The 25,572-nt window shown below is 42.4% G+C and overlaps 1 protein-coding gene across 5 annotated transcripts in view; it reads left to right on the top strand.

Moving 5' to 3' along the window:
• Positions 1-25,572, top strand: part of SFSWAP (splicing factor SWAP) — a 108,971-nt gene that overhangs the window by 1,697 nt on the left and 81,702 nt on the right. For 2 of the 5 annotated variants that reach the window (XM_032228793.1, XM_032228792.1), the window contains exons 2-7: positions 3,145-3,314; positions 4,004-4,138; positions 9,280-9,368; positions 16,584-16,809; positions 18,515-18,633; positions 20,508-20,640. In XM_032228793.1, the coding sequence (XP_032084684.1) occupies positions 3,145-3,314; positions 4,004-4,138; positions 9,280-9,368; positions 16,584-16,809; positions 18,515-18,633; positions 20,508-20,640 (872 nt within the window). Of the gene's footprint in view, positions 1-389; positions 3,315-4,003; positions 4,139-9,279; positions 9,369-16,583; positions 16,810-18,514; positions 18,634-20,507; positions 20,641-25,572 lie in introns of those variants that run through there. The other 3 variants (XM_032228795.1, XM_032228797.1, XM_032228794.1) reach the window with 3 other exon arrangements.

Here is a 25,572-nt window from a genome sequence, read left to right as displayed (position 1 = left end):
TGTTTATGACAGATGCATGGATAGAGATGTCTCCCCAAAAAGGCTGCTGTTTTTTTGGGGTGCACATGTAGAAAGTTTGATTTGGTAAAAGCAGCTTTCAAAAGAACAACAATTATTTTATCAAATAAAGTGTGGTTTTAATACTGAAGCCGCCAATTAAAATAAATCCTTCACGTATTTGACTGAATGGCTTTAGACCATGAAATCTACCTACCTTCAAAGTGATGCTGGCTTGGTTTTTGATGGAAGAGACCAGTATCGCTACTCCTCTGAAGTTGGGTGTGATTATGGCTCCTATAATAAATATAAATATATATATATATATATATATATATATATATATATATATATATATATATATATATATATATATATATGTATATATATATATATGTATATAATTATATATTATATAATTATATATATATAATTATATATATAAAGATTAAGAGCTTCCTTTGAATTCTGCCTGCTGAGTTAGTCAAGGCACAGCACATCTTTAAAGAAAAAATACTACAAACTTTGTAAGTTTAGATTCCAGCAAAGCCAGCTTTGGAAATCTGGAAAGCTCCACGATTTATCTAATCTAGATAAATCTAGAAAGCTTTGCCTCCGGGCTTTACCTGATCTAGATAAATCTAGATGTCCCTTCCTCACCTCCCCAATGTTCTCTTCCTCCTTGGCAGAGGATTGCTGTGTTGTTTACATTCCCTCCACCTTGAAGGAGTGGATCCTATATACACTGGGCTTGCAGTACCCTCTTTTCAAACCAAAGTCTTTAATGACTCCTGTTACAAATGAAAGAAAAACTATTTGCATCTCTGCAAAAATGTACGCTCTAGGGCGGTAAAGTTAACCCCATGATCTGTTATGCAGTATGACTTTTTGGCCCAAGCTATTTTTTTTTTCTCCCTGAGTTTCCAATAAGTGATGTAAAGTTAATGGCCTGTACAGGTTGAATTCTTGCATTCTCATCCTTCCTTTTTACAATTCATTGATGAATCTTTGTTTTGTTGCTGGTTCCCCCCCCCCCCCTCTTCGGAGCAGCATAATAGCAATCTTTGTAATAGTGCTGTAGAGAAGGTTAATCTGAGGTTTTTTGACTTGACTCTTAAAATCCTCCAGGGGATTTCACGTTTGACAAAGTAGAACCTTGGTTTCCGAATTCCAACTATTCTAATTCACTTTAGGGCAGTGATGCCACGTTTAGCGTGATGGAAGTTGTTCCATGTATTGGCTACACTTGTACGGCTTCTGGCAAAAAACCTTGGTTTTCATTGATTTGTAGATAGATGTTCCAGCTGTTTAGTTTAATAGTATTTGTAGCTTCATGGAAACTCGTTTTATTACCACAAAATGGTACAGAATTTAGATAATGGTTCCTGTAATGCTGTTACGCTTGGGGACTCCTGCTATTTAAAGCTAAAACTGACAGGTGGATTCTTTGTCTGGTGGTAATCTCATTGTTTTGGAAGATCAAAGCGTTTCTATTGGCATTTTAGTGAAAAAATGGATAGCCAAAGGGATTGAAATGGCATTGTTGTTAGCACAATTCCCCTAGTGTAAAGCAAAGAGTCTGAAGGCTTTGGTTTGAAAAGAGTGTGTGGCATATTGTAAGAGCTTGCTTCTTCCATTTTTATTTTTGCTTTACACAATCTTTGTAAGGTCCCAATTCCCAAATCAAGCCCTACCGGGAACGATAAAAAACTCATTAACGATGATTTTTGGTGAAACCTTAAAAATGGATTTTCTTTAAACATTCAGAACAAAAACTTACTGTTGGTAACGCCATGGCCTATGTTTTGTATGAGGCTATGTGGTGATGTTTTGTGACTTCCCAGAATCAAATTAAAATGTAAATTAAACATGGGTTTGATAATCCAGCTTCATGGTCATCATCAGTCAAAGCAATAGCAAGTATCAGCCAATGCTCTTTCACAGTTTCTGATAGGGCAAGTTAGCTGAAAACTGTAAAAATGGTAGGAGCAAGCTATGCATATGCTCATGATCTTTTATTATTTTACATTTGTAAATTAAGGAGGTTTGATAGATTTAGTCATTATAGAAAACTGGCTCTAAATTATTGATTGATGATCTTTCAGAGCAGTTGTTTTTTTTTTTTACCTTGCTCTCTGGAATTGTTTGTTTTTGAGGAAGCAATAATGGCATTGAGACTATTACATCTTAGAAGAAAGTTGCCTTTTTATTCACAAGTCTCTTTCTTTTTAAAAAATAAAGTCTCCCACTTACATTAGTTTTCATCTAACAAGCCTTTTAACCAAACTTCATATTCCACGTATCTCTCGTGGAATGGACTCGGTTGCTCCCTTCTGCTCATATTTTCCCAGCCACAAAGAAAATAGTTTAAGTCTCAGCCTAATCCACAGATTATGCAAAAAAAAAAAAAATAAAACATTATCAGCTCAAAGAAATACTTAAGTGGCTTACAAACACAGACAATTTTTTTTAAAAAAGTGACCAAATGAAAGAAACACCCCAACGTAAAATGATGGATATGTAGTTCAGGGGATCAGCGAGTGTTTCCTGCCAAGAACCTCCTTAAATTGCACCAATGTTGCTGTTCCTATGTATGTGTGTCTCTCTATCACATAACCCAGGACTTCTTTCCTCAGCCGCATAGCTAGGGGCCGTGCCTAGCCATGATTTTACCTCCAATGGATCCAGGTTTCTTTGGTGAAGATTTCTTCTGAGAATGCAAGACTAGCAGAAAGACGCGAGGAATTGCCCACCGTTTGGTTCTTACGGATAGGTATTTATGTACTTGGGTTTGTGTAAATGTAAGTAATTTGCCTTTGCAGGAAAATAAATAAATAAATTCCCTCTTGTTACATAGCTGTTACATATGTTGGCCAGGGTCATTAAGTGGTTGAACCACAAACGGTAAGGACGCATAGCAGCTGGTTCCTCTTTTTAGATAGTCCGCTTTTAATTATAATCAGTAACTCCCAAAGGGGCTTGTTTTTTTGCGCTTGTTAACGGAAGTGGGTCAGGAGCGTTGAGTCAGATTAATGGGTTCCCTCATTTAATTCAGTAGATGGTTCTTTTATAGGTGGTAAGTATCGATAGATTTGGCAGGAAGCTGAGCCCGAAGTCCCTTGGCTGACCCTCCTCTTCCTGTTGCAGATACGATGGGCGTGGCCACTTGCACGACCTTTCCGAGTACGACGCCGAATATTCCACCTGGAACAGAGATTACCAATTGTCCGAAGAGGAAGCCCGAATCGAAGCTCTCTGTGACGAAGAGAGGTATTTAGCCTTACGTACGGACTTGCTTGAGGAAGAGGCAAGGCAAGGTATAAAAATCTAGGACAATTTCCTGAGAATAGCACATGTTTTGAAATAGAAAAAATAAATAAATTGCTTTTTTTTCTCCTTTGAAAAAAAAGTCTTGTGTAACTTTTAAAAAGAATATATATATAAATATATATATATATATATATATAGTTGTTTCCAACTCGTTATATACTCACTCTTTCTGATATTATTTTGACAGTAATCCAGTGGATTCGAAAAAACGAGCGTCTTTGCGTATCTGAGGACCTCAGGATAGTTTATATGTAGAGCCACCCCGAATTGCTGCCCCCACGTTTTGAGGGCAGGCTGAGCATTGAGCGCACTCTTTTAACTGTCCTTCTTTAACAGTATTGTATCATCAAAAAAGTTCATGTCTCTTTTTTTCCCCCTCCTTTCTTCTATGTTTTGAGTAGACATACACGCTTGTCTCCACAGGGAATTTAAAAAATATATATAAACCAAGATCATCCCTCCCCCCAAAAAAGAAGACAAAAGAAAGCTTCATATATTTTTTTGTGTATGGGCGGAAATATCAATGTTCATACATGACCCTCTTGGGTCAGTTTGCTGTAACGTTTGCGTGTGAATGTTAGGGTGAATTACGTGTTCTTTTTAAAAGAAAAAAGAAAGTTAGCTGTATTCAAATAATTCCACCCTTTTCTAATTGCCTGTTGCTTTTTTCTTCAAGAGGAAGAATATAAGAGGCTGAGCGAAGCTTTGGCCGAAGATGGGTCCTATAATGCAGTGGGATTTACTTACAGTAGTGATTATTACGATCCCTCAGAACCCACTGAGGAAGAAGAGCAGCCGTTCAAGGCCAAAGGTAAGGAAACTTCTGTGGGGAAAATCGCTTTCTTTATATCTCTTGGGGAAAACATCATATTGGGGTGGGCTGGGATTTTGTAGTTCTGTTGATGAAAGGCATTGAATTCCTCAGTTTGGGGACCCCTGCACATGAAATAAATGTCTCTTCAGCTTTCATGCCTAAGGAGGGACTAGAACTCACTGTCTCCTGGCGATTGGCCCAAAGTCACCCAGTCAGCTTTCATGGCTAAGACAGGTCTAGAACTCACTGTCTCCTGGTGATTGGCCCAAAGTCACCCAGCCACTTTTCATGCCTAAAGTGGAACTACAACGTGATTTCCATGTTTCTGATTTAGTGCCTTAAACTACTATGCCAGTGTTTCTCAACCTTGGCAACTTGAAGATGTCCAGACTTCAACTCCCAGAATTCCCCAGCCAGCATTCGCTTCAAGTTGCCAAGGTTGAGAAGCACTGAACTAGACCAAACTGGCTTTCAAGTATAAAATGTAGTAGCTTTTAGAGGCTGAAAGAGTTTTTGTATATTTAAGTCGCTTGCAACTGGCATGGAAGTGAGTAATACAAACAAGCGTATTAGCTTACTCGATCCTTTTAAAACCAACAAAAAAAGTGAAACCTCCCTCATTGTCATCAGTTCTTTTTCTTGAAATAGTCTTACTCATTGCTTCAAAACTTTCTTGTTTGAGACATTAGAATAGAATAGAATAGAATAGAATAGAATAGAATGGAAGAGAGAGGGAAGAGAGGATAGGAGAGAATAGAATAGAATTCTTTATTGGCCAAGTGTGATTGGACACACAAGGAATTTGTCTTTGGTGCAGATGCTCTCAGTGAACATAAAAGTTATATTCATCAAGAATCATAAGGTATAACACTTAATCATAGTCACATGGCACAAATAAGCAATCAAATCATACTAGGAAACAATTTAAATCGTAAGGATGCAAGCAACAAAGTTACAGTCTGGCAGTCATAAGTGGGAAGAGATGGGTGATAGGAACGATGAGAAGATTAATAGTAATAGTCATGCAGACTTAGTAAATAGTTTGACAGTGTTGAGGGAATTTTTTGTTTAGCAGAGTGATGGCATTAAAACTCTGCTTGTGTCTAGTTGTTCTGGTGTGCAGTGCCATATAGCGTCGTTTTGAGGGTAGGAGTTGAAACAATTTATGTCCAGGTTGCGAAGGGTCTTTAGATATTTTCACAGCCCTCTTTTTAACTCGTGCAATGTACAGGTCCTCAACAGAAGGCAAGTTGGTAGTAATTGTTTTTTCTGCAGTTCTAAGTTGCCTTATAGCAGTGTTGCTCAACCTTTCCAGGTTTGTGGCCTGGCTTGGGGGTGGGGGTGGGGATGATTTTGTGCAAGAGGCAGGTGCAGAGATGGGTGTGCACAACTTGGTTGCTGTGAGCTGTGGGGCTGCGAGTGCCCAGTACCCACCACTCAAGAGGAGGGCTGTGAGAGCCAGCACCCATTTCTTGTGGGAGTCGGGCTGTGGGCATCAGTGCTTGCAACGAATGTGAGTGGGGCTGCCAGCGCCAGTGCCTGCTGCCAGTACCAGTGCCTGCTTGCGTGAATCAGGCTGTGTGCCAGCCTGCCACTCACATGGCCCAGTTGTTAGTGGGCCGCAGCCCACGGTTTGGGGATCCCTGCCTTATAGGATGTAGGTTGCATCATGGCAAAGTCAAATTTTCAATTCATTTTTGCTCACCTAGTAGCTGAAGTTGCTCATTGCTTTTCTGTGCAGTGTAATAGGCACAATACGGTTGGCAAATAAAACACGCCACCAGTTGCTTATGCAGTCATACCACAAGGAATATCCGAGACTGTCATGTTTGATTACAAGTGTTATGTTATCCTTTTTTTCCCCCTAGATTCTCGCTAAATTAAAGTTTAATGATGATCCATTTCCTCCGGCAGTTCGAGTGGCCCAGATCCATCCAGATTGAGTGTAGGGAGAACGGGTAGAAGAGTAGCTATTACATAGTTAATGCTTTTAAGAACTTGTAATGGTGAAGCTTGCCGTTTTTTTTGATGCCGCCAAAAAGAAACAAATGTTCTTGGGTCAGATCATTAAAACAACTCCCCTGTAGTCAGCTTAGCTGTCTATGAGTGTCTCTGAAAACATGTTTGTTTGTTTTTTCTCTCTCTCCCACTGACAGTGGAAGTAGAAAAACAGCATTGCAGGAATTGTTTAAAAATAAAGGGGCGGGGGAATAAGACAGTATCGGTTTGTCTGCTGTATAGTTTGTAGTCCCTGCTAACTATGAGGTAAGGAAAAGGCAGCACTGTATGGAATCCTACTTCCCGTGCAACTGACAAATTATGGTTGCATTTGAGCCCATTTGTTTGCCATAGGCATTAGTAGGAACCATACAGCGCAATTGTGGAGAGCCATTAGGACTTGCTTTGTATGGGAGAAGTGAATTTGACCCACATATCCCATGTGCACAAGCATATACACACGCACACACTGCTTGTGTTGAATCTGAGGCTTCCCTTCTCTTCCCCGTAATTGAATTACAATTCTGAGATTGCTCTCCCAGATTAAATTGTGTGTGTGTGTCTGTGTGCCATTAATAATTAAGCACTGGGGATTTGTAGAGAAGAATTTACAGCTCCATTGATTCTGGGGATAGATCAGAAAGTCGTATCTGCTTTGTCTGGTATTAAGCGAGGGCAGAATATCTCTGTTAGTTGTTAAGCAGATCCATCTTAATCTTCCCCTTAGTCCTTTTGATGCTGTGTCCGCCCGCTCTGGAGAAACTGGAGGAGATAGAAGTTGAGTTCGGATGTGGCTTTGCATATTTTCTTCAGATCCCAGTTCTTGCATGGGGTTGTTTAAAAATCTGAACACAGGAAGATTATTGAATTAAAGGCTAATGGGAGTTCATCTAGTGATGGGCTACTATATCAAGAGGATGCAGGGTACCACTCTGAATTAATGAGTTAATTTATAGAGTTACTACAGGGAGTCCTCGACTTATGACCACAGTTGAGCCCAACATTTCTGTTGCTAAGTGCCATTGTAATTTTGAACGGTCACTAAAGGAACTTTTATAAATTGAGGGCTACTTGTATATCCAGATGTTTGGGTCACCATGACGTAAAAAAGATGTTGAGACTCAAGAAAGAGCACAGAGAAGATCAACCAAGACGATTAGGGGACTGGAGGCTAAAACATAGGAAGAACAGTTGCAGGAATTGGGTAGGTCTAGTCTGATGAACAGAAGGACCATGATAGAAGTCTTCCAATATTTGAGGGGCTGCCACAAAGAAGAAGGAGTCAAGCTATTCTCCAAAGCATCTGAAGGCAGGACAAGAAGCAAAGGGTGGAAACTAAACAAGGAGAGAAGCAACCTAGACCTAAGGAAAAATTTCCGTAGACAGTGAGAATAATCAATCAATGGAACAACTTGCCTCCAGAAGTTATGAATGCCCCAACACTGGAAATTTTTAAGAAGAGACTGGACAGCCATTTGTCTGAAATGGTACAGGGCTTCCTGCTTGAGCAGGGGGTTGAACTAGAAGACCTCTAAGGTCCCTTCCAACTTTCATTGTATTCTAGTCTATAAAACAAGAATTAGGCCTACCCTAAGCTTCCCCCATCTGAATTCTGTACAGAAGGACCAATTTAGGCAGTGTGATTTCAGCCACTTTCCCAGGGTTTGGGATAACTTTTGGATGGGAAAGAGAATGCTGCCAACCTAAAAAAAAACTGAAGAGTTTGGGCCACTTTAAGTGGCTGAGTTTTACTTACTGATTTGTAAAAACAAGCTACACAGGTATCAGAGAAAAGACATTAATGAATGAAATGTTGTTATCCCAGTCAGCTCCCTAGTTACTCCTGTGAATTAATCTAGCAAAGCAGTGCAGATTATCTCGAAAACCAGCTGCTGGTTGTGAAAATACATGCATCAAAGATTTATCTTCTTGACAGTGAGAAAGGAAAAGTCTGCTGTCTGAACGTTATAACTGAGATGGATTTCTCCCTGCTGCCTGTATCCTTCCAATGGCTCTTAACTTCTGAATCTCTGGTGTACACTCTTCAAAGACTCTTCTTTTAATTGGTTCTTGGTTGTTCAAGCAATGTCCCCTGGTATGTCACTCAGGTGGAACATCTATGGCATTGTGGCCTGCCAGTGGCCAGCGGAGCTGGCAGCAGATTCGGACAGTGAGGAGGTTGAGGGGGAAGATGGGCCAGTCCTGGAGTTTGGGGAAGGCTCTGATGAGGGCTCTGCATCGGAGGCAGAGCGGGGTCCAGGGCCATATGCCAGATATCAGCTGCCTTCAGAGTCAGACATCAGTGGGGCAGAAGAACACCTGGAGCCTGTTCCCAGTGTGTGCATGCACAGAGTGGCCAGACAAAGGGAACAGCTAAAAAACAGGGATTGACTTGGGAGAAAGGTCACAGGTGGGCGTTGAATGGCCCCTCCCAGAGGAAATAAAAGAGGAATGAAAGGGGAGTGGAGTGTGCAGGAGACCATCAGTTCGCTTAATTGGTTTGTGACTCTCCGAGGCTCCTTGCCAAGTTTTGCAGATATTGGCCTAGCAGCTCCCCAAGCCAGATAAGGTCTGTGACTGTAAATCCTCCCTTGAAAGACTTTGCTGGATGTGAATGGCTCAGGGGAAGCCTCGGTCAGAACAGGCATCAACTTTGCCGGGGCGCATTAGGGCTCAATCCCATCATACATCTTGGTCTCCTAAGCCAGTGTTTTTCAACCACTGTGCCGCAGCACACTAGTGTGCCGTGACATAGTATAAGGTGTGCCGTGGGAAAAACACCTTATATATAGTCAATATAGGCATAGAGTTAAAAAAATTTAACATTTTCTAATGGTGGTGTGCCTCGTGATTTTTTTCATGAAAAAAGTGTGCCTTTGCACAAAAAAGGTTGAAAAACACTGTCCTAAGCGATAGTTACACCATCAGGTTAGCAAAAACATGTTTGTGTTCCTCAGCAGAGGCAGGCGTAACCTAATAAACAGAGGTAATGAAACAAAATTGGCATTGTAAACGCAGCCTGGAAATATGCAGATGAAAAAAGAAACCGCCAAGAAGGGAAACTTAACGGATGTTTTGTTTGTGTTCCGTTTATACAAGAGAGGTCTTTGCATGACAATGTATCCTCTTCTAATTTATAGTGGCTGTAACCAAGGCAGAAAGCACGGAAGAAAACGAAGAGCCATTTATCGCCCCTTTGGGATTGAATGTACCTTCCGATGTGGAACTGGTGAGTATGTTTTTAATACAGATCAGTGCCGTGGAGTATCTACAGCATCTTCCTTTCTGTAATTTTGAATAATGCAACAAGTAAATCTGCCTCTTCGGAAATTCACCCCGAATTCTGAAAGCACCCCAAATATCTTATCTGGCTATTGTAATGATGGTGAACCTTTTCAGCACCGAGTGCCCAAACCGAAACATGCATGTCCATGCATGTGCTGGAGCACGGGAAACCCGAAGACCAGCTGGCTGGTACATGCATGCCTGTGTTTTGACTGTTTCTCAGGCAATTTTTGGGCTGTTTTCAGGCTGTTTTGGGGCCATTTTCAGGCTGTTATTTTGGGGCTTTTTCAGGCTGTTTTTGGGGGTTGTTTTGGGGCCATTTTCAGGCTGTTATTTTTGGGCTTTTTCAGGCTGTTTTGGGGACTGTTTTCAGGCTGTTTTTGGGCTGTTTGTGGGGGACATTTTCAGGCTGTTTTGGGGCCATTTTCGGGCCAAAAACGACCTGAAAAAAGCCCCAAACTGGGGTGTTCTTTGGCCATTTTGGGGGCTGTTTTCAGGCCATTTTCCAGTGCTCCGGTGCCTGTGAAGAGCAGCTGGCAATGGCACACGTGCCCACAGAGAGGGCTCTGCATGGCACCTCTGGCACGCATGCCATAGGTTCACCATCACGGGGCTGTTGCATTAATTGAGATTGGCAGATTTAGGCTGTATAGATAGTTCTCGACTTACGAGCACAACTGAGGCCAGCATTTTCTTTTGCTAAGCGAGATATTTGTTACGTGAGTTTTGCCCCCCTTTTAAGACACTCCTTGCCACAGTTGTTAAGTGAATCACTTGCCCCCCTTTTAAGACACTCCTTGCCATAGTTGTTAAGTGAATCACTGCCCTTATTAAGTTAATCCCACGGTTTTTGAGTCACTCTGGTTTCCCCTTTGATTTTGCTTGTCAGAAGGTTGCAAAATGGGATCTCACAACCCTGGGATACTGCAGCCATCATAAATACGAGTCAGTTGCCAATCGTCTGAATTTTGAATGCGTAACCATGGGGATGGTGCAATGGTCAGAAGTGTGAAAAATGGTCAGAAATCCCCCTTTTCAGTGCTGTTGTAACTTGAAATGATCACTACAAGAACTGTTGTAAGTCAAGGTAACCCTATTATAGTTACCTGGGAGTAAACCAAGAGTAAATCTCTTCTAGGCAGAGATTCCAGAGTGAGCTTCTCAACATTTAGCACTGTGTTGGATACTATTGATATTGTAAAAGAATAGTTGACCTACTCCAAACAATTGCAATAATAATGCTTTGGTGAAGGAAAATGAAGCCCACCATATTTTAGTTGTCTGAAGTTTCTCGGTAAGATTTACAGCCCTGGAATTATTTTCCCCGTCTGGCTCTTCCTCCTTGAATCATTCTGTTGTAACTCATATTTTATTATCTAAATCACCTATAGTTTCTCCTGATTTTGGAGAGGTAGCACAACATTTGCCTAGTTATTGCATTTTAGCTGTGTTGTTCTAGCAGCTTTCCAATCCACCATCTGCGGAATAATTTAGAAAGAAATAAAAGATGTATTTGCATAGGACGTGATCCCTTTTACGATTATAAAACCATATCAAATACAGATAGCGGTCTTCCTCCTGTGACTTAGCATTTTGCAATTTCAGGCCCTGTGCGAACATGAAAGTCCTTTGATACGGGCAAAGCAACTCGGTAGTTTGAAATTCTGAAAGAAGGTTAAATTCTACGAGGAGGGCACAGAACTCCTTAGATCTCAAAAATTCTTTTAGATGTCCAGGGGAGGGGGGTGGGAACCTTCTGTAGCCCTTCTCTGTGATGTTTTTTCCCCCCTGGTGTGTGGATTTCATTTCCTTACTATTGCAACACACCCATGTTTATAGAGATTCTTTTTTTAAAAAAAAACTTCTTTATTAACAAATCATAGTTATCTACCCAAGATGACCTATATGTAAACTTCTAATAACATCAGAATTGTTTGCTGTGATGGCACAGTGGTTAGAATGCAGTGTTGCAGGCTAACTGCCAACTGCCAGCAGTTCAATCCTGATCAGCTCGAGGTTGACTCATCCTTCCAAGGTGGGTAAAATGAGGACCCGGATTATTGGGGGCAAGAAGCTGACTCTGTCAACCGCTTAGAGAGGGCTTTAAATACCACTGTGAAGCATTATATAAATCTAAAGGCTATTGTCTGTCCTTCCTTCCTTCCCTCCCTCCTGTCAGGGTTCCAAGTAATAAATCCATTGCAAGAAAAAAACTCCAAAGCAAGTAGATTCCTCAAAGAATAGCTTTCATTGGAAATGTCATATTGACACATATCTGGTGAAAACCGACTCTGAAGGGTCCCTTAGTTTTCACCTAATTAAAAGAGAAAGCCCCCCCCCCCCCAATCCCAAACAATCAGTCACATGGCCCAATCAAAGCAGCATCTGCTGGTCTGGTGACATCACTCCTTCCTCCAGCCAGGTGTGAGAACGTCCTTGGTTCCTAAGAGAATGTATTTTATTTTGACTACATAACCCCAGCTATCTCTAATCCCCCCTCCCTATCCCTCAGCTCTAGTGTGGCAGCACTGAAGCTCCAAGATAACTTCGGCCAGACCAGCTTCAGGGTTGACTCCTTCCTTCCTTCCTTCCTTCCTTCCTTCCATCCATCCACCCATCCAACCATCCATCCATCCATCCATCCATCCATCCATCCATCCATGGTGTGCACTGGTTAGAGTGAAGCATTGCAGGCTAATTCTGCCCATTGTCAGCAGTTCAATCCTGACCAGCTCAAGGTTGACTCAGCCTCCCCTCCTTCCAAGGTGGGTAAAATGAGGACCCAGATTGTTGGGGGCAAGATGCTGACTCTGTAAACCACAGAGAGGGCTATAAAGCACTGTGAAGTGGTATATAACTCTAATTGCCATTTCCCGTAGCTATAGCACCGGTGTTTTCCCCTTAGTCTTGTTACAAAAGCAGGGGTCTATCTTAGATATCAGCTTCAGGTATTTGAAAAGGGAGACATAAATTTGAATGGGTGGGTGGCTCCATGTTCTTTTTTTTTTAACGATATTGTTCCCTGGTTGCCTTTGAAATTAACTGCATGATTGGAGCCTCGCATAAGAAATCTATAAAACTGTTGCAGAATTTGTGTCCCACTGTGTAATCACAGGATGAAGTGGGTTCGTTTTGCCACCTAATTTTAGCAACTGCCTTTAAAACGGCTGGCTTGATGCAGCAGACAAGTGTCAGGCTGGTTAGGACAGGTTTAATCTGCTTTCAGTTATGGAAGCACCTTAGATGACTTAGTGTTGTGACCCACCAGCGGTCAACGGAGCTGGCAGCAGATTTGGACAGTGAGGAGGTTGGGGAGGAAGATGGGCCAGTCCTGGAATCTGGGGAAGGCTCTGATGAGGGCTCTGTGTCGGAGGCAGAGAGGGGGCCAGAGCCGTCTGACAGTTATCAGCTGCCTTCAGAGTCAGACATCAGTGAGGCAGACTAACAGCTGGAGCCTGTTCCCAGTGTGCGCATGCGCAGAATTACCAGATGAAGGGAAGAGCTAAAGAACGGGTCAACTTGGGAGTAAGGCCACAGGTGGATGATGAATGGCCCCTCCCAGAGGAAATAAAAGAAGAGCGAAAGGGGAGGAGAGTTTGCAGTAGACAATTAGTTTGCTAATTTGTTTGTGACTCTTTGAGACCCCTTGCCAAGTTTTGCAGACATCCGCCTGTCAGCTCTCCAAGCCAGATAAGGTCTGTGACTGTAAATCCTCCCTTGAAAGACTTTGCTGGATGTGAATGAGTAGAATTCACAGTGAATTAATAAAAGGGTTTTTTGTCGGGACAAGGAGTTTGCTCAGTGAAGCCTAGGTCAGAACACTTTGGACAAGTCAACTTCCCTTGACCAAGCCTATCTAACTTGGAGGTTGACAGAAAACAACTGTAAAAAGGATAGCATGTTGCCCTGCTTTTTAAAAAACAGGATATAAATTTAATAAATGGTACTTTTTAAAGAACCTTTTCATGCACTTAAGGGAAACAAAACTGACAGTGGGGAGTGCAAAATAAACCGCTCCCAGGTTATTCCTCTAAAAGACTTACACATTACAATATTTCTCAGGTGATTTAACTGTAAAAAAAATTGATTAAAAAAACCCTCCAATACGGATAGTCCTCTACTTACAACCGTAATTGAGCCCAACATTTATGTTGCTAAGCAAGGCGGTTGTTAAGCGAGTGTTGCCACAGATGCTAAGTGAATCTCTCCTGTTGTTAAGTTAGTAGCACGGCTGTTAAGTAAATCTGGCTTCCCCATTGACTTTGCTTGTCAGAAGGTCGCCGAAGGGGGAATCACGGGACCCTGGGACACTGCGACCGTCATAAATATGAATCCGTTGCCAAGTGTCTGAATTTTGATCACATGACTGTGGGGATGCTGCAATGCTCCTAAATGTGAAGAACCATCCTAAGTCAGTTTTTTTCACTGCTCTGGTCGCTGAACTGTCACTAAACTATTGTAAGCCCCCTCTAAGTGCTTTACAGAGTCAGCCTCTTGCCCCCAACAATCTGGGTCCTCATTTTACCCATATTGGAAGGATGGAAGGCTGAGTCAACCTTGAGTCAGTCAGAATCAAACAGGAAGGAAGGAAGGAAGGAAGGAAGGAAGGAAGGAAGGAAGGAAGGAAGGAAGGAAGGAAGGAAGGAAGGGTGATAACACTTATTTATAGATCACTTCACAGTGCTTTACCACCCCCTCTAAGTGGTTTTAAAGAGTCAGCCTCTTACCCCCAACAATCTGGGTCCTCATTTTACCCACCTCGGAAGGACGGAAGACTGAGTCAACCTTGAGCCTGGTGGGATTTGAACTGCCAAATTTCAGGCAGTCAGCAGAAATATCCTGCAGTACTGCACTCTGACCACTGCGGACCGAAGGAAGGAAGGAAGGAGAAAAGGAAGAACAATGGCAATAGCACGTAGACATATACTGCTTCACAGACCTCTTTAAGTAGTTTACAGAGTCAGCCTCTTGCCCCCAACAATCTGGGTCCTCATTTTACCCACCTCGGAAGGACGGAAGGCTGAGTCAACCTTGAGCCTGGTGGGATTTGAACTGCCAAATTTCAGGCAGTCAGCAGAAATATCCTGCAATACTGCACTCTGACCACTGCAGACCAAGGAAGGAAGGAAGGAAGGAAGGAAGGAAGGAAGGAAGAACAATGGCAATAGTACTCAGACATATACTTCACAGACCTCTTTAAGCAGTTTACAGAGTCAGCCTCTTGCCCCCAACAATCTGGGTCCTCATTTTACCCACCTCGGAAGGATGGAAGGCTTGGTCAACCTTGAGCCGGTCAGGATCGAACTGCTGGCAGTCGGCAGAGTTAGCCTGCAACACTGCATTCTGACCACTGTGCCATCACAGCAAACAATTCTGATCTTATTAGAAGTTTATCTATAGGTCATCTTGGGTAGATAACCATGATTTGAGGTTGGACTAGAAGACCTCCAATGTCCCTTCCAACTCTGTTATTCTGTTCTGTTAGGGTCAAGGACTCCGTATATTTTCTTTAAATAACGTTTCTTGTTGGTAAATGCTTGCTATAAAAGATTCGTACTCCTCTTTGGTATATTTATTGCCCCAACCTTTCCTTTTGACAACAATGGAAAGTCTGTGGTTTCAAGATCCTTAAAACGGTTGAGGAACCCCAGTTGTTGGTTAATGCCTCAGGTGTTTACAATTGCACCCATCTTGAAAAAGAATGAAACTGTAATGTGGACGATTTGTAGTCAAAAGCTGGGGGGGGGGGGGGGGGGAGAGAAGCAAGAAAATTGGCCTTTTTTTCTCAGCGTTTCACCGTTCTAATAGCCACATTCTCTCCCCCCCCCCCTTTGCTTTGCAATCATGAGATCTAGGAGCCTTTTTCAGAGTTCATCTCTATAGCCTGCTGCTTATTGGATGGCCACAATTCACAAGAAATGTGTTAATGGTTTCCCACTTTTATTGTTGCAATTCCAGGCCAGATGGAAGATGATTTGATGGCTTTCTGCTCTTACACAGCCAAGCCGTGCTTTGTTTTGATATCATAAGTCGTAAAATTACAAACACACACACACACACCGTCTTTGTCTTTACCTATTTGTTGTGTAAAATCTCTGCATTGCCCTGTGTAATTGCAACAAGGGAATATAAAGATTCACTTTTGATTTTCTCTTTTGGAGTGGCAAAGCTCAGGAAAGAGCAGGTGTTTGGCTGCCAGGGTTTAAGATCATTTGCCACATGTGGAAAACAAAAGAGGGAAAGGGAGGCCTGAACAGAAAGAAAAACTGCATCTGTTAAGAATAGAATAGAATAACAGAGTTGGGAGGGACCTTGGAGGTCTTCTAGTCTAACCCCCTACATAGGCAGGAAACCCTACACCACTTCAGATAAATGGTTATCCAACATCTTCTTAAAAACTTCCAATGTTGGAGCATTCACAACTTCTGGAGGCAAGTTCTTCCACTGATTAATTGTTCTAATTGAGTTGAAGTCCACCCATCTTAAAAGTTGCAGAGGTGGAGAAACCCTGCTTTATATCATGTGCCCAGTGAACATTTACAGATCCAATACGAGATATAGAACACTTCTGACCCTAGTTAAATTTCACCAAGCCTTCATTTCAACATGTCTTAAGATTAAGGCCAACATACTTCCAAAAGATACTCCCTCTTTAAGCAACTTCTCCCATGGAAAGCTCCCATGGATGCTTTAGCCTCCCAACTCCAAGCAACCCCAGGCAGCCTCAGTGTTGGAATCCAAGAATGACTTACATTGGGCTAAGATGCCTCCAAAAGATTAGCCGATATTTCTAGTTTTCATGAAAGAGTGTCATGATGATCATGGTTTGTTTCCTATCCCAAAATCATCTAATCTCTGGGCATCTTCCTTTTTCAAGACAACAAAACCATAATTAAACTCACTCTGGGGAGAAAATTTAGCTCCATTGATTAATTGTTCTAACTGTCAGGAAATTTCTCCTTGGTTCCAGGTTGCTTCTCTCCTTGATTAGCTTCCACACATTGCTTCTTGTCCTGCCTTCAGATGCTTTGAAGAATAGGTTGACCCCTTTTCTCTGTGGCAGCCCCTGAGATATTGGAACACCGTTATCATGTCACCCCTAGTCCTTCTTTTCATTAAGATGAACCTAGTTTTGTTTTATCACCCCCCCCCCCCATAGCCTCCCACTGCCAAAATGCACGCAATCATCGAACGGACAGCGAATTTCGTCTGCAAGCAGGGAGTCCAGTTTGAGATTATGCTGAAAGCCAAACAGGCTCGGAACTCCCAATTTGATTTCCTGCGGTTTGATCACTACCTCAATCCTTACTACAAATTTATTCAGAAAGCCATGAAGGAAGGGCGCTACGCTGCTTCTTCAGAGAAGAAAAAAGAGGAGAAAAAAAGTAAGTGATTTTTTTTTGTGGGGGGAGGGCTCTTTCTTTTCTGAAACACGGTGTCAGGCAGGAGGAAGCCTGTAAGCTTGTGCGCTCCTGTCTAAATCACTTCTGCGTCTTGACAGCTGAGGAAGCTCTTCGGTAATATCTGCTGCAGATGTTTTAAGCTGTTCTCCCCCCCCCCCCCCCCAAAAAAAGGCTATAGAGAGGATTAGAAGTTTAAACGCTTCAAATGACGGCCTCCCTAGGCATAACCCAACTTTTGGCAGCGTTTAGCTGAGTTCTTTTTTAAATCCATATAAAAAACCTGAAGTTTTATGCTTGCATTTTTTTAGGTGGTTTTACTCCTTTTGACAGGGCTCTTCTGTAGAAGTAATCAGTAGCTTTGAGAAAACATTTGGCTTAAAATGTTCCAGGCAGGAAATGTTGCTGTTAAAAGGCAGTCCTCGACATAACGACCATCCTGGAGCCTCACTTACCAGGGCTGTAACGTGGGTTCGTCATGTGGCCAGACTGATTTTTTTTCCTTTGTCAGCGGTTGTAAAGCAAACCGTTGAATTGCTATGGGCACAGTTTGCCCCAAAATAGTAAAAGTGCCAGTTTTCTGCAAAGCTATCATAAAATGCAGCCATGTAGCTGCCAACGGCTTAGAATAGAATAGAAATATGGAATAGAATAGAATAGAATGAGGAGAATGGAATGGAACAGAATAGAGTAGAATAGAAATATGGAATAGAATAGAATGAAATGCAATAGAATAGGGAGGAGGAGGAGAGAAGAATAGAAGGACAAGGAAAGTAGAATAGAATAGAAATATGGAATAGAATAGAATGAAATACAATAGAATAGGGAGGAGGAGGAGAGAAGAATAGAATAGAATGATGAGAAAGGAATGGAATGGACAGAATAGAGTAGAATAGAAATATGGAATAGAATAGAATGAGGAGAAAGGAATGGAATGGAACAGAATAGAATAAAATAGAAATGGAATAGAATAGAATGAAATACAATAGAATAGGGAGGAGGAGGAGAGAAGAATAGAATAGAAGGAGAAGAAAAGTAGAATAGAATAGAAATATAGAATAGATTAGAATAGAATAATAACTTTATTGTCGCTTTGACTACACTAATCGGCATACATTAAAATGAAATTTCATTGCATACAGCTCAAAGAGTCACCACCTTCAATACACACGACACGAACATGACAAAACATGACAAAATAAATAAATACCAGTGAACTTAAGGGGGCAATATGCTGACTGTAAACCGCTTAGAGAGGGCTGTAAAAGCACTATGAAGCGGTATATAAGTCTAAGTGCTGTTGCTACTGCTATTAGTAAACATGACAAAATGAATAAATATAAGTGAGTTATTCTCAGTCAGAGATTACCCATATTGCAATGAAAAATGGATGCTGTGCAGGGCTGAGCTCGCCCAAGAAGCATTGGTGCCTTCAAGGCAGCATCATTTGCAGCATACTGAATGTCATGTTGTCAATCACCCCGGCAGGTTTTGAACAACAGCTGGCCAACACGGCGGCCTCTGCGGTGCTCTTGAATGGTGCCCAGATGGTTTTCACTTGGCTTCGGGCTTTCCACTCACTCCTTCCATTCATGATTCTCCCACTGTGGCTGTCAAAACAGTGTAGCTCTCTGGAATACCACTGTTTTTTTTAAAAAAAGTCCCATCCTTTCCATTCTTCACTCGACAGATGCAATGGAAGATGGCGATGAAGATGATGACGATGACGACGACGACAACGAAGGCAATTATCTGCATCCCAGCCTTTTCGCGTCTAAGAAACGGAGCAGGCTAGAAGAGCTGATGAAGGTAATGCTGCCGCTTGCTATTCTTTTAAGGGGAAGACTTCCAGTCTGGTTTTAATTGTGGTGTCAAGTTTGTGAGTTTCTATATACAATCATTCCTCCCCCCCTCCCCCTTTGCTTTGCCAGACCCTACTCCATGTTACTAATGGTAGATAATGCCCTTCTAGGTTAGCATACCGTATGAAGTGAAGTTATTTTCCTCTTGTCTACTAGCAAAAACCTTTGAGGTTTCCCTTCCTTCATCTATATTTAGGTGGCGGCTGTTTTCTACAATAAGGTTTTAGAAGCCACTTCTCTGATCTCAACAGTTTCTTTCAGCGAAGAGAGAATTCAACATTTTCCCCACCGGTTTTTGATGGGCAAAAGCATGATAAAAATTAACTATTCCAAAGAGCATGCTCTTCTATTTTTTCTTTCTATTGAAAGCCTTGTCCCTCTCAAGTAGTACTAGGATAGAGAGCCAGTTTTGTGCTGTGGCTAAGATGCTGGCCTAGAAACCAGGGGACTCTTGAGTCCCACCAGTTAGATGACTTTGAGTCCCACCAGTTAGATGACTTTGGGCCAATCACCAGTGTTGTGGCCCACCGGCGGCCAGCAGATTCGGACAGTGAGGAGGTTGGGGAGGAACATAGGCCAGTCCTGGAGTCTGGGGAAGGTTTCGGATGAGGGCTCTGCATTGGAGGCAGAGATGGGGCCAGGGCCATCTGGTAGTTATGTGCTGCCTTCGGAGTCAGACATCTGTGAGGCAGACAAACAGCTGGAGCCTGTTCCCAGTGTGCGCATGTGCAGAGTTGCCAGATGAAGGGAACAGCTAAACAACAGGGGTCGATTTGGGAGTAAGGCCACAGTTGGACGATGAATGGCCCTTCCCATAGGAAATAAAAAAGAAGCGAAAGAGGAATGGAATTTGCAGGAGACAATTAGTTCATTCCTGCATTCTTGCCAAGTATTGCGGCATCTGAAAGATATCGGCCTGGCCACTCTCCAAGCCTGATAAAGGTTTACAAAAATAAGGCGAGATATAAATCAGATACAACCAATTTCGTTGTATTTAAGTACAATGACAATAAAGATTATACTTAGGTTGTCAAGGTCCCGACTAATGAGGCAAATCAGAACTACGAGGCCACTTGCTTCCTCAAAGAACTTCTTTATTGGGTACATCATATCGACACGCTTCGTGTAAAACCAACTCTCAATCATTCCCACAGGTTCAGTATAGTTAAAACAAGCAATAATCCCTTCCCCCAAGTGTCATTGGTCACATTGGCCAATTATGTTAATTGGCAAACTCGTCAGGCACTCTTCTCCTTCCTCCATGACCTGGGAGATGACCTTGGTTCCTACAAGCAAGATTTATCTTGTGTTTAGTAAGGCATTCCAACTTTCCTCCCCCTTCCTGTAACTGTAGGGCAATGATGAACCAAGAAAATGGCCTCTTCCTGGTTCAGTTCGCAGATAAATAATTAATAAATCCTATCTCCAGCAAGCCGTTTGGAGTGGTGGGTTGGACTAGAGGTGGAGCTCTCACCTCACAGTCAGGAGGCTGTGAGTTCGATCCTAGGTAGAGGAAGATATTTCTCTCTCTGGACACAATGAGGATATATCTGCTGAACAAAACTCCGCATTGGCGACAAGAAGGGCATCTGGCCAGTAAATGCTCAGCTCCATTCAGTTGCCCAGACTCCACCCCCACAAGGGATTATGGAGTCGTTAAATGATGACGGTGATCTCCAGCAAGCTGTTTGAGTCATCCTAGCCAATGGGATTGAAGAATTTGTGAAGCTTTTCTGAGTCACAGAGATGATCGTTTGACGTTGGGCAGTCAGGGTGAGGGAGTTCAGCCCCCGTGATGTCCCTTGTCTTTGCCTCTTGTAGCCACTGAAGGTGGTGGATCCCGATCACCCATTGGCAGCCCTTGTTCGCAAAGCTCAGGCCGAAAACGCCAGTGCAGCTCAGGCGGGCGAAGGGACAGCTGCTCCATCGTCCCAAATGGAATATTCTTCTGATCGTAAGTACATTCCTGTTGATAAGGAAATTAAGCCTGTCAGAAAGCGGCTGTGTAAAATGGGCTGGAAGAGACATCAGTGACGGCTACAGGTAGTCCTTGGCTTACGGCCACAGGAGAGCCCAACGTTTCTGTTGTTAAGTGAGGCATTATGGTGGCGCAGTGGTTGGAGTGGAGTACTGCAGGCTGCTTCTGCTCTTTATAGAGTGGTATTAGCACCTCCCTTGATTGAATCCCTCTGTTAATGCATGGCATCTGACCTCTGGGTTAAATCTGTATGCTGTGAAACAGGGGTCCCCATCCTTTCTGTCTCTGCAGACCAGTGGGGGTAGGTGGGCGAAGAGTGGGTGGTTTCCCACCATACAATGGGTGCACTTGCACAAATGGAGCTTCACGGACCAAGGCGCACGCCCGCTGCTTGCACAAATGGAGTTTCGTTGCCTCTTGCACAGTCCAATTCCCAACGGGCCCATGGCTGAGTACCAGGTCACAGCCCTGGGGGTTGGGGACCCCTGCCCTAAAAAGTGACGTTTTCTTGATTAGGATTCCCCACCCCCACCCGATAGTCAAAGACCATATCTTTGCGGCTTGAGAAGATGCTGTTTAATACAGCCTCTCTGCAACCTGCCCGGTTTTTCTTCCCCCACCAGGCAGCTTGGGTTGAACAACGAAGCTGTGAATTCAGAGTTGATAGTCCTGCGGCAGGAAAAATGACCTGTCATTCTCGAGTAGCAATAGTTGCACCCGATGATGTATTTTTGGTTCTTTTTCCCATCATCCCGCTGCCCGTTTTATTAGACGAGAGGAGATGGATTGTGCAATATTGATATCCTAAACTCCACAAAGAGCAGAGAATCAAATTAATGAAGATGGTTTCATTTCTGAAGGCGCATGCCATGCATTAGTCTACACAAATTGAGCATCAGAGGGTATAGTTAGTAATATTTTTCATACTTCTCCTCTCCGTACGTGAGATGCGACAACTTCCTATTAGTCTGTGTTAGCATCAGAGGAATGGGGACTGTTACAGAATTTAGATTCTTGCTTTCTCAACATAATATCCATGGAACCGCAATCGTTCCAATTTTAAAACCAGAAATCATCTGGGCTGCACTTATCTGGAGCTAGCTTCTTCTTGGTGTGGAACCTAGCATTTAACCTTCTGTTTGAGTTAAAACTTTTATTATTATTTTTCCTGGCGTTGCTTCCCGGCGACAATGCCTCAAAGAGATTGAACGGAAGAGAGAAGCCACAGACCTGTCATCAAAACCCACACATCTCGCAACAGTGGGAAAATGTTAATTTAGCTATATTTCTCCCCTGTAGGGGAAAAGAAAAAAAAGAGGGGGGGGGGAATCAAAGCTGCTTCATTCGTTTCAGAAATACAGTACCGTTCTTCCTTTAAAAAGGAGGTTACTAATCTATAGTTAGAAGACCAAAGATAGGATGATGCAGAATGGCAGACTCTTAGCAGCATGCCACAAATAGTTAAAAAAAATACGGCTGGTTTCAGTGAGAAAATCAGTGTTGCTCATTTCTATTACAAGGAATGCTATAGACCCACAGGTGGCAGGCAATGCCCTCTCTGCGGGCACGCGAGCTGTCGCCCCAGTTCAGCACTGCCGTCCATGCACGCGTGCCTCCTTCCGGCCGGTTAGTCATCGGGTCTCGTGCATGTGGGGGGGGGCACATGCGGGGGGCTGTGTATGTGGGGGGGATGGGGTCATGTGGGGGGGCCACCTGCATTGCATTTTGGGGGTTTGGGTATGTGCGCATTTGCACACACACACACGCTTTGGGCACTCGGTCCGGAAAAAGTTAGCCATCACTGCTATAGAACATTACATACCTGGCCAGTGAGGGCCTAACTTTCCCTGTAGCCTATTTTTCTTATGACCAAGTTAAAAAAATAAATAAAGGACTAGGAATTACGAGCACAGTGCCTTCTATGCTGCAGTTTCAGACTTCCCGAAATGGCTCTTTGTTTCACGTAGGTTAGGGGTTTTTTTATTGGGTTGTTTTTATTACTGATCTCTGATCATAAAGAATTTGATTTATATATGTGATGAGGTGGACAGGCTCAACAAGAGTTTGTAGCTCCATGGCAATTTCTCTTGTATTGCTTCTCAGTTTTCAAACTGGTAACCTACAAAGCTCATGAATGTGTTTTTAAAATAATAGTTCAAAGTGGTACCTCGGTAACTCCGGGGTTCTGGGTGACGTGATGAGTTCCAAAAACTATAAGCATTGAACAGTTTTTCCCCACAAAAAAAATTGAGTCGCAAGGCAGCTGACACCAACAAGTTCTAGCTTGTGCTTTGAGTACCGGGTCAAAATCTTCATGTCAAAATCAGTTGAGTACCAAATTCTATGAGTTTGAAAGCAGTTGAGTATCAAGCTACCACTTCGCAATGTGAAGCAAAAAATCAGTCTTGGCTAAATGCAGATGATGGAGAGAACCAACTTGTTTTTTTTCCTCAAGTTGGCATCCATCCCTTAATTCGTTCTTGTGCTTCTAGCAGTGAAAACTTTTCTTAATTAACGTATTGTAAACATTGTCTCGTCTTGGATAAATAGTTTGTTTGAAGGAGTGCCTTAATTTTCATGCTTTTACAGCCCAATCATTCATTTTTCTGCATGAAATTAGCTGCATTGGAGATGCCTTCCTCCCTCAGAAGGAAAGTTCACGTTTTGCATTCCAGACAAAGTTTTGCTCAAGCAAATTAAACTCTTGAATATCCAAATATAGTTGATCTGATTAAATGATTTGGATAAGGGAAAAAAAATCTTCATTGTATACAGAGGTATCTTATAATTGGATTCCTAGCATCTAGATTATTATCTTTTGACAGCTCAGAAAGAATTTTAAACAATCGGTATATAATGATTCATGTTTTGAGAGTAAAACATTTATTGATGAATTTCTGAAGGCTTATCCTTTTGAAAACATATTTTTTATTTTCTTTTATTTATTAGCACTTCATTTTTCTTTCTGCAAATAAGTAGCACTATGGTAAAAGGCGGGGGTTTGAATAACTTTCTCAAAAGGACATTTATCTCGGTTGTCATTGTTAGTTTTATCTGTTCTGCAACACTGAATGAATTTGTAAAGTAAGTCATTTATTGCACATTAAATATTAAAATGAGTTAAAGGCCAGCTGAGCAAAGGGCGTGATGCTAATCACCAAATAGTCTTCTTAATAAGAAAATGAGGTCTTGCAAAAAAAGGAGAGAGAATTGCTTAAGAGTGCTGCAGAAAAATTACCATAACTTAAAACCCCATAATAAAATAGAAGTGGCATTTACGATCTTTACAAAAGATGTTTTCCCTATCACAATCTTGGGATTGAGAGGGAAGTGCCCATAGACTTGAGATGTCATCTTTGTCTGGGTGATTATTTTCAAACGTTCTGAATTTTGTTTAGTGGGAGAACATCCAAGCAGGGATATCTGGAGTGGCTATACAATTCTTTTCTGTAGGAAGCTGTCTTATGTGATTTCAAATGCTCATTCCTCAAGGGTCAAATTGTCAATGAGAGGGGTAGCACATAAATTTAATAAATGATGAAATAGTCCTCTTTTTTTTTTTTTTAGAAAGTCCATTTCTAAATTGCATTGACAGAAGGATACAATCAAGCTCAAGTGATGTACACACTATAAAAAAGATGTTGAGACTCTAGAAAGAGTGCAGAGAAGAGCAACCAGGATAATGGGATTGGAGACTAAAACATACCATGGACGGTTGCAGAAACTGGGCATGGCTAGTCTAGTGAAGAGAAGGACCAGGGGAGACAGGATAGCAGTCTTCCAATATTTGAGGGACTGCCACAGAGAGGAAGGGCGGTTGAGGAAATAGGTTGATATTTCCAAAGCACCTGAAGGCCAGACAAGGAACAATGGATGGAAACTGACCAAGGAGAGATTCAACCTAGAAATAAGGAGAAATTTCCTGACAGGGATAACAATCAACCAATAGAACAGAAGTTGCCTTCTGAAGTTGTAGGAACTTCATCACTGGAGGCTTGCAAGAAGAGACTGGACTGGCATCTGTCAGAAATGGTGTAGGGTCTCCTGCTTGGGCAGGAGGTTGGACTAGATGACCTACTAGGTTCCTTCCAACTCTGTTAATCTAAACATTTGCCCTTTGAAAACAAAAAAAAGCACTTTGGGGACAACCATGACCTGGTTGAAAATCTCCATAGACAAATGGGATAAATGTGAAGAGTCGAGGTGGCCTAGTGGTTAGGGTGCAGTACTGCAGGCCACTTCAGCTGACTGTTATCTGCAGTTCAGCAGTTCTAATCTCACCGGCTCAAGGTTGACTCAGCCTTCCATCCTTCCGAGGTGGGTGAAATGAGGACCCAGATTGTGGGGGCGATATGCTGACTAAACCGCTTAGAGAGGGCTGAAAGCCCTATGAAGCGGTATATAAGTCTAACTGCTATTGCTATTGCTATGTTGATATCATCTGCCATAGCAGGCAGTGGTCTCTTCTCTAGAAACTGAGCTTGAAGGCAGAGATTCTCCATCTCAGACTTGGTGCTCCTCTGCCAGATGACTTTGTCATGAGCTATGGAACTTGATCCACCAAGCACTGCAGACTTGGTCATTCTCCATTTGTTAGCACTTCAATAGACTTTAATATATGATATAATATAGTCCTTTCAATGTACTTTAAGGGACTTTAAGAAGAATTTGGAATCATAAGGTTGGAAGGGACCTTGGAAGTCTTCTAGTCTAATTCCTTGCCCAGACTCCTTATACCATCCCAGACAAATGGTTGTCCAATCTTTTTGTTGAGCCTGGTTTCTTATTTGGTCTCTTGTCAGAGTTTGGCTGAAAAGTGTGACTGAACCCGACTCATCCAGTGAGCTTGTATGGCTTAGAGTAGACATCAACATAGGTGTTCCTACTCTGGGTCCATCATCTTACTTA

The sequence above is a fragment of the Thamnophis elegans genome, chromosome 13 (genome assembly GCF_009769535.1).
Source record: "Thamnophis elegans isolate rThaEle1 chromosome 13, rThaEle1.pri, whole genome shotgun sequence".
NCBI lineage: Eukaryota > Metazoa > Chordata > Lepidosauria > Squamata > Colubridae > Thamnophis > Thamnophis elegans.
This window is presented reverse-complemented; position numbering and strand designations above follow the sequence as displayed.